The 9,895-nt window shown below is 35.9% G+C and overlaps 2 protein-coding genes across 4 annotated transcripts in view; one reads left to right on the top strand and one right to left on the bottom strand.

Moving 5' to 3' along the window:
- Positions 1-7,184, bottom strand: part of sh3pxd2ab (SH3 and PX domains 2Ab) — an 18,336-nt gene extending 11,152 nt beyond the window's left edge. The window contains exons 1-3 of one of the 2 annotated variants that reach the window (XM_016566433.1): positions 7,149-7,184; positions 2,976-3,360; positions 2,527-2,667 (exon numbers count right to left, since the gene is read on the bottom strand). In XM_016566433.1, the coding sequence (XP_016421919.1) occupies positions 2,527-2,667; positions 2,976-3,015 (181 nt within the window). In that variant the 5' untranslated portion in view covers positions 3,016-3,360; positions 7,149-7,184. The other variant, XM_016566432.1, reaches the window with a different exon arrangement.
- A 1,033-nt stretch (positions 7,185-8,217) lies between these two features.
- samd8 (sterile alpha motif domain containing 8) overlaps positions 8,218-9,895 on the top strand; it is an 8,689-nt gene continuing 7,011 nt past the window's right edge. The window contains exon 1 of one of the 2 annotated variants that reach the window (XM_016566434.1): positions 8,218-8,489. In XM_016566434.1, the coding sequence (XP_016421920.1) occupies positions 8,396-8,489 (94 nt within the window). In that variant the 5' untranslated portion in view covers positions 8,218-8,395. Of the gene's footprint in view, positions 8,490-8,878; positions 8,991-9,895 lie in introns of those variants that run through there. The other variant, XM_016566435.1, reaches the window with a different exon arrangement.

Genomic DNA, 9,895 nt, shown 5'->3' on the forward strand with positions numbered 1-9,895 from the left:
GGGGTTATGTGGGTGGATTTTCGCATTGATCTGAACAAAAATTACAGACTGGATTATTGAAAATTAACGTTCATTCTCTGCCAGTAGGAGGCGCTTTTGGAACGTCAGAAATATAGAATGAGAAAAGTGTGAAAAAATAGTCTATATTGATGAGGAAAGTCCACTGATGAGTTTCCAGCGTAAGCCTGTGCAAAGGCTGTCTAATTCTAAACTTTAAAATACATTTATTTTTAGTTATTTTAACTACAAATTTAAATAAAACTGAAAAAATAATGAAAAGGCAATTATACATTTACACATCTAAGGCTTATATCAACCAAAAAAGTAACTGCGTATGTGTCCTCTACTTGGTTCCTTCTCATAAATGAGTAAGTGGCATTTAAAACAATTATAAACATATAATACACACCGTTTCTCAATATTTAATTACAGCTTCAGATGCATAATATTTTCATCTCCTTCAAGCAGGATACACAAAAAGCACGTTCAACTCGGACGGTTGTCGTGGTAATAAACACCGTAAACCTCAACCGTTCGCATGTCAGCGCTTAATGCACATCTCCTATATGAAAAGCATTTTAGGGGGCCCTTGGATTTTGGGGGCCCAAGGCGGTCGCCTACCTTTGCCTAATGGGTAAGTCCGCCCCTGCTCTGTAAATAAATACCTTAAAGAAAATAAATGGACAGATTGACTCAAGCAAGTACAGAACATCAGATATCTGCAGTCTTTTTGTTAGCATATACTACAATCGTCTTCATTTTTTTGTGTGTATGCATGTGTTAAAGGAGAGAATCAGAACATTCCAAGCTAAAAAGAGACAATGATAACAGATATTAAATACTCACTGATGAGGAAGAGAAAAAAAGAAGAGTTCGTGGAAGAGAGAGAGTTAGGAAGGTTGTCTTGGAATATTAAGCTCATAATGACTTTAACATAAAGAGTTCAGCAACACACACTCACACAGAGACACACAAACAAGTACACATACGCATATGAACACACACTTTTTCTGCTGAGGAAAGATTCTGGAGGATCCATTAAGATGGTCTAAAGACCTTCACTCAAATACGAGCCTCTGGCTGTGGTGGGCTTTTTCCAGACACACACACAAACTCTTCTACAGCTAAAAATGACTCAATATCATTGCTTTCCTCAGAACTGATTATTTAATTCTCAGTCTTTGCATGTTCAAATTTTATTTGCAAATTTCAAAGCAGTATTTCAGTTAAATAAATAAATAAGTCATTCTGAATTCTCTCCAGACATAATATTTGTTTTAAACACACAGTGTAGGCTGGAAACTTTCAATTTCTCCAAATGAAATCCAAATGCTGCTTTAAATTCTGGTAAGATATGTAAACCAAACAATGTCTACTTAAAAAGATTTATAATAACTCATGACTCATTCAATAACAAATTTTCGACATATTCCGATATTGCTACTTTTAGGGGGGGTTGCTGTTTAGCTTCTAAAGTGGTCATAAAAATAATAACAACTGTAACATCAGAAAAATAAGCACAGCTGCCATGAAAGACAACAAATCATCAAGTAATGCATTGACAACAAATCATGATGACAGCATAAGCAGTTTAAGTTGCATTGCATCATTGTCACAGTTTGAGTGTTTTAGAGAAAATTTTATGTGCACTTTTAAGAATATATTTTCAAAGAATTTGTTGTAAACAGAGATTATCACTCTAAAAAAAAAAAACACTGTTTAAAAAGCCAGGCTGGTTTTCTGGTCTCCAAGTGTGGCCAACATGGTTAGACTGGTGTGTTTTGATGGTCTCAGAGGGATTTGGGGAACTTTTCAACTGGTCCAACTAGAGACCAGCTAAACCAAGTTACAAGCTAAACACAAGCTTAAACTATTAGAGTAGCTTAAAACCTAAGACTGGTTTAAGTTTTTTTTTCTGTGAACAGCTGACAGACTTGAGGTTTACTCCATAGTTAAATGTTAAGAGTTTTGGAATCAAAGGATTTTGAGTTATTTATGTTTCATTTATGAGGTATGAAGACGCTTTTATTAAAACTTGAATAAAAAAAATGACGTTCTGATTTTAATTTTTTTTGTCTATGTTAGTTTGGGTGGATATTCAAAAATGTGAGACCATTGAAAATCTGGTATCCAAAATCTAATTTAAGAGTTAGGATTTTGAAAATGTTAATTTATAAATATTATAATTTAAAATAAGAAAAAAAAAACATTGACGATAATCAAATAGGTACATTTGTGACATTGATCATGTGACTCTTCGTTCAGACAGTCTGATGTTCTTGCTAAAGGACAGAAGGACAAGATGCTCTTTGGGTCATCTTAAAGCATGCTGGAGAACTTTCTGAAATTCATGTTCATTTTTCAATTTAAATTAAAAAAAAAACTTACAATGTAAGTTGTATATACAAATGTTGTATTCCATTATAAAAATGCTAAGTACAGGCTTTTTCACCAGTGATTTCTGACTTTTGAACCCCATTGTACAAACAAGACTATGTTGTGTGTGTATGGATGTGTGCCACTCACCACTCTCACTCTTTTCGATCACCTCAACTCTCTCTCCTGCTTTCAGGCTGATTTCTGTATTTTCCTGACGCTGGTAGTCTGCCGTCACCACATACACACGCATACACTCCTCTGCACCCAGGGCTTCTCCACGTTCTCTCCCTGAGGATGATGGAAAAAAACAGGCCGTGAGCCAGCTGCCTCCACGCCCGCATCCACCTGAACTGCGCCACGCCATTCACCAACACCAACACAGCCCCAGCCAATCAGCACGTGCTACCAGATCAACGGCTCACCCAAGAATCAACAAGAACACTGGCCCAAAGAGGCTCAGATCTGTAGAGTTAATGTCTCAACAAGCAAAAAGGCTCAGGTACAACAAATCCTACTTTTATCCAGTCTTATCCCGCCTTAAAGTTCCAAGGTAAAAGTTTTTGAGCAAGCACAGTTCAACCTGAAGCACATCCTACCGGCCCTGGGCCCAGGGGTCCAACCAACGACAAGACTCATATGGACTCTGGCGTCTCCTCTAAGAGTCTCAGATCCCTTCTGCAGCAGGACACAGGCCTGACTGAATAAAAAAAATGGAGCAAGGGGGAAAAGAAAGACAGAGAGAAAAGGAAAAGGGGTAGCTGACGAAAGGAGTGAAAGATGAGATGAGGAAAATAAACCAAGAGCTAAGGGCTCAAGGGGCGGGCAATAGAGAAAGGGGAAACAGATGCCAATCAAATGATGCTCCACCCCTTTAAAACAGTTTAAACAGAAACATATGGCCTATGAAAATAGAGTATACTCACACTCAGCACATACTTGCATTCTCCCCAACGTTGTTCACATTCTCTGAAACACATCCTACTGCTCTCCAAAACAAAAACAGCACAGTCACATTTGAAACACTGATCCTCTATTTTCAGAGAGAAAAAAGATTATACATTAATGGTAGTTTTTAGCATTATATATAATGATGTTTCTGGTATTTATGCCTATTAAAAAAAACATTTGTTACTACCAGCATCATCTACCAGCACTTTACAGTACATCGTCATGACAGATTGAGACTGTGTGATAAAATCACAAGAACAATACTGTAGAAGAATAATTTCACGAGAACAAACATTAAATACACATTGTTTTAAGTATATAGCCACAAAGACTATATTATATGAGAGAAAGAATCGCTTCCTAACTTTTTGTGCGAAATTACACTATTGTTCAAAAGTTTGAGTTTGGCATATATATAAAATTTCAAATAAAAAAAAAAATTACAATATTACTGTTTTTACTCAATTTTTTTTTTTTTTTTTAAATATATGTAGCCTTGACCTCTTAAAAACATTACAAAACCTTACCAACCCCAAACTTTTTAACAATATTGTAACTGCACAAAAAGGTTAGTAAGCGATTCTTTCAGTCAAATAATATAGTCTTTGAATGCAATCTTTATATATTTAAAACAATGTTTTTTAATGCTTGTTCTGGTGCAATTATTCTTCTAATGTACACATATGGTAATTGTAATTTTATCACTGAATTTGTTTATTTTATTTTTATGGTCGCATCACATGTTGATATTCAAACCAACATAACTCTTGTTTGCAATATTGCTTAACTAGTCAGAACCTTTTTTAAATAGGTCTAGATTAAGTCCTCATCTTAATACATATGCATTTAAAGGTGGGGTAAGCGATTTTTCAAAAACGCTTTAGAAAACTGATTCGGGCCGAAGCCGGAGCTATCAAAATAGGGGCGTGTTTGTTTTGGTGATTTCAAATGTCAACATTGGCTACCAGAAATCGCCTACCCCACCTTTAAAGCATTTTTGCAGATGCTGTTATTTGGAGTGATTATTCTTTAAAAAGTATCCTGAGTATTTAACCCCTATTTTCCAGTCCTCAAGTTGCACACATGTAGAGTTTGATCAACTTTTCATTTCTACAGTGTACTGATAAAGGGATGTTTTATTCCTTTTACAGTCCCTCTTTCTCTCTGTTTTGCTCTTTTTTTCTCTTTCCTTCCCTCCTATGGCTCCCCCTCCTCACTCCTCTTTCCCCCCATCACACTGAAGCCACTTCCTCTCTGCCACGTCAACAGCCTCCCTCTGAACTGCTTTTTCTGAAAAATCACAGAATCCCTTTCTCTCTTTCTTTGACTCTCCTTTCTCCCAATTACTCTCTCACTCTCTTTCTGACCCCGATATCATATTTTACATGGACTGCATGTCGCTGTTGCTTATTTCTGCAGTTTGTTTTTCTGCAGGAATTCAGCTGAGCTCATGAACAAACAGGCACAATGTACTTTCTTACATTGTAAATCTTACATTATAGCTGCAAGTTCAGTACTGCGCACTATATTACACTTAATCAAGTAAATAAATATGTTACAACTCTGCTTGGTTTGACATGAAAAATTAAATGAGTGATTAAGTTGCGATCATTTGTGTGCTCTCAGTAGTTTTATGCTGCACACGGTGTTTATGTGTGTTTCTGACCTAGAATAAAGACAGAATTGCTGAAAAATGTCTTGCTAGAATCTCTATCTCTAAAAAGAAGTCTCAACATGTCTTTTTGAGGTTTAATTACTTTTAGTTTGACACTCCAACTTAAAATGCAGTGCTCATAACGCCAGTCGCTGAAAGAACAGCAAGACATGATGCAATGGCCAATGATGTCAGTCTGTCTCATACACAATTAACATTTCAGACTCAGAAGGAATTCATGTATGACTGAACCATGCCAACTGAATTGCTGTATACTGCCAGTGGGAGGAATATGTTCAATTAACGAAACAAACAATGTTGATTTCTAAAGCCACTTTTTGTAATGTATGTTCCATGCTCACAAAATGTCTTTTAATTATCTTCTTTTGGGGGCTTTTTCAGCTAATTTTAATATTAATAGAATGCCACAGCCATGACATTAAACCCTGAAAACTTATTTGCGATTGGGTTCCCTCAAGATTTCCCTATAGTTTTTTTTAATGGGGTTTTTCAATTCATGAGAAAACATTCTTATGTAGTTATTACAAAAAAAAATTTTTTTAAATAAATAATTGCTTTACATTTCAAGTTTTCAGTACAGGTGTGCATAATTGCCACATACATTATTTTAATCATAAACTGAGACCCATAGGAAAATCTCGAGGGAACCCATGGCAGATTAATCTTCTGGGTTCTGACATAAAGGCTGAAGCACTCTATTAAGTTGCATTTCATGTAATTAGTTTGATTATACTTTTAATTGGTTGACAGCTCTAAACGAAACATATAAAACATGTTATGAAATTGTGGATAACTTAAAACCTACAATGATATTTCAGCACAAATACAGACAGTTTATATAGAGCACAGTAAAAACAACAGAACTCATTTTCGTTCTCTTTCTTTCCAATAACCCTGAGGAGGACTTTGTGCTGGCCTACATATCATATCCACACACACATTAGTGTTTTCATTTGACTATGGTGGAGGAATGCAGAGTTGCATAACTAAGACAGCAGAACTGAGTTCTCATTTCAGACACTCCGAGCAGAAAGTGAAAACACGCACATAATAACATTATTATATCTCTGTGTTTAGAATATCAAATTCACCAATCCAACATGTGTAATGTTTAAATGATCTATCCCTCGTTCTGTTGCACACACACACATGAAGGCAGTGGTATACTGTAATAATCGCACCAATAATGCTTTTTCACAGTGTAATTGTATATATTATTTTGCATTATCTTGCAGCTGTAACCCACATCCCTTGACATCAGCAGTCCAGGGGATCTTAACAATGATATTTCTGTGCAAATTGACTCCAGCTGTTCTACTTCTTTGTTGAAAAGATGTGCTTCATGATGTAATGTTGAAGTAGCTTTTCCTGAGAAAGCACTTCTTGCCAGATATGCAGGACAACTACTGCTCACCCTGAAAAGTTTGGCCAGATTTTTAGAACAATGGCTTTACATTAATCAGTAAAGTTCAAGACAGATGAACCAGCTAACACCAAACTAACACAGATAGAAATCAGTGTAACCTACAATCAAACAATCTCTGCAAATGCACAAGAGACTCAGCTAATTATTATTATTAGGATTATTTTGGAATTGCCCTAAAACCAGCATGCACAGAAGTGTTTCATACTGTTCACTATTAATTGGACAAATTTTACCACTGAATATCTAACTCAACTGCAATCTAAGTACAACAGCACAACCTAGTGTACAAAGACCAACTCTGTATGGCATTGTAAGAAAAAAATCAGTAGAAAAACAAATATACTGGCAGAAACCGTAAAACACAACACATTGCAATGTGTAATTCAAAACACAAATAAAACACCTTTGAAAAATCTATATGAAACATTCCTTCACATGGTACATTGGGTATATTTTACGTTCAAACTCAAGTGTATAAACAGAATATAGAAAATTTAATAGAATACAGAAAACAATATGTCCCTGGTTTTAAAATAAGATTGTTCTGTTACTTTTTCTGTTAAAAAAAAACAGTTTCTTCTGTCTGAAAAAAAAACTGTATAGAAATTTACTGAGTTATATGATTGATCATTTGCTTTATTGACAAAAGACTATGGTTGAGTACAGCAGAACTGAGCTCTTATTAACAAAAGTGGTTCAAAAATGTAATTTAATATTCACCTTCCCAAATTGAGGTCACAATATGAAGTCTCACCACTTAATCAGATCACACACTTGCTGTTCCAGAGGATTCCTGACCAATGAGTAACTGTGTGAATGAGAGAAAGCAGGCATAACAGTGTTAGGTTGTTGTGGTGATCACAGCACAGCGCTCCACACTCCTCAACTCCACAACTAAATACATGATACTGATACTGCTACGTTGCATCTGGCTGTTGAGGGCAGTTTGGAAATATGAAGTGCTACAGATAAAAACAAAATATTTAGTAGCAAATATGGACTGCCTAATTGGTTAATACTTATCTAACCTGGAATGGAAAAGGAGTAAAATGTTTAAATATAAAACATTAAATTATCTAATATATATTTAAATATTTAAAGAGATAGTTCACGCAAATATAAATATTACTGTGACTTACTCACCCTCAAGAAATACTACAGTAGGTGTATATAACTTTCTTCTTTCAGACAAATACAATCCAAGTTATATATATATTTTTTTTAATACAGTTTTTTTTTAAGCATTATAATGCCAGTGAATGGTGGTCGAGAATTTGAAGCAAAATAAAGTGCATCCATCCATCATAAAAAAGTGTTCCACACGGCTGAGAATATGCTGAGAATATTACTCAGATTATATTCGTCTGAAAAAAATAAAGTCATATACACCTAGGATGACTTGAGGGTGAGTAAATCATGGGTTCAACTATATCCCTTTAAATAATAAATATTTGTTTGCTTGCTTGATTGTTGGTTGTCAGATAAAAATATGTGAATCTATTAATTTTTTTCATTCAGATGTGGAAATATAGGACAAATATGTGAATCTATTCATTTTGTATTCATTTGTTTTTATTATGCGCACTGGGCAACTATATTATTTATGACTAAAGAGCTAAAACCATCATAGTTGCCTACAAAAGTCTATAGAAAACACAACAAAACTGTTCTTCTGAGTATTTTGGTGTCTTTAAAACTCAGTATACGTACTCAGCGAATTTCCAGTACATTACATTCAGGTACAGCGTGTAAAACGATAATTAATGATAAGAAAGGTCATCAGTAATGAGGGCGCGGTCGGTATCGTTACAGCCAATCTCCACTTGAACAAGTTCTTTCCTCAAACAATTCCATATTTGGAGTTCCGTAGCCACACCTAAGGGGCGTGTCGTGCATGACGATGATTCCTGTTTACATGCTTTTGGGCGTCACTGGCAGCATGGCAGTGACTCAGAAACCGAAGGCTGATGTGGCTCGAGATCACAAGGCTGGGCTCTCGAGCTCTTTGGCGAGGATTTTTAACACAACTGGATAATTTAAATAACCACACGGACAAACAGGGTAAGCCAGGCGCATAGCTAATATGACAAGCAATTCCCACCCCCAAAACAGACACTCTTCCACGCTGTCAGGGAACCAAAGTCAGATTAGTCAGTGTTTTCTCTCTCTTTCTCTCTCACTCTTGTAAAGCTGTTTGAGCGCTTATTGTTTGTGTATTTATTTGAGTCTATACGGGAGTCATATGCGAATAAATGCGTGTACGGATTCAAATTCCTTTGGACAGACAAAACGAGCAGTTAGTGCTTTACTCTATAAGGGTTATTTGTGATTCTTTTCTGTTTCCACAGAGATAAATCACTCAAAATAAATATTCTGTTATCATTTACTCTATGCTGTTTCAAACCTGTATGATTTTGTTTCCCCAGTGGAATGCAAAGGCATGGCAGTGACTCAGAAACCGAAGGCTGATGTGGCTCGAGATCACAAGGCTGGGCTCTCGAGCTCTTTGGCGAGGATTTTTAACACAACTGGATAATTTAAATAACCACACGGACAAACAGGGTAAGCCAGGCGCATAGCTAATATGACAAGCAATTCCCACCCCCAAAACAGACACTCTTCCACGCTGTCAGGGAACCAAAGTCAGATTAGTCAGTGTTTTCTCTCTCTTTCTCTCTCACTCTTGTAAAGCTGTTTGAGCGCTTATTGTTTGTGTATTTATTTGAGTCTATACGGGAGTCATGTGCGAATAAATGCGTGTACGGATTCAAATTCCTTTGGACAGACAAAACGAGCAGTTAGTGCTTTACTCTATAAGGGTTATTTGTGATTCTTTTCTGTTTCCACAGAGATAAATCACTCAAAATAAATATTCTGTTATCATTTACTCTATGCTGTTTCAAACCTGTATGATTTTGTTTCCCCAGTGGAATGCAAAGGAATTAGGAACTGACGAACTCAGTCACCATTCACTTTCCTAACATTTTCCATACAATGAAATCCATACAGTGGTGACTAATTCTGCCTAACATCTCCTTTTATCTTCATTTTTGGATGAAGCTTCCATTTTAGAACCCATTTTAGAACCATTTAGATGTTATTTTGAAATGTTAGGTTCTTTGGTCGTGCCTTTTCACAGGTTATATCACAGTCGGATGTGTGATTACTTTCAAAAACAGACTCATGCTCCTCTGGTACATTGGAATCTGGAACCACAGCTCAGAAACTGGAAATCACTGGCTGGCCACACACCAACCGCGATTTTAATCAGGGTTAATTGGCTTTTTTTAATTTTGAAGATTTTACATTTTTAGAAGTAACTTTCATGACGCCAATGTCAGAGGTTTCTTGGTATTGCACAATCGCCTTTGTCTTTTGGACCCTCTAGCGTTCGTAATTAGCAACAACAAGATTTTTGAACTAAATATATATTAAATTATACACAGACAGTTTTTTGGTTTTTGTTT

Source organism: Sinocyclocheilus rhinocerous, unplaced genomic scaffold (assembly GCF_001515625.1).
Source record: "Sinocyclocheilus rhinocerous isolate Xijiao unplaced genomic scaffold, SAMN03320098_v1.1 scaffold392, whole genome shotgun sequence".
Lineage (NCBI taxonomy): Eukaryota > Metazoa > Chordata > Actinopteri > Cypriniformes > Cyprinidae > Sinocyclocheilus > Sinocyclocheilus rhinocerous.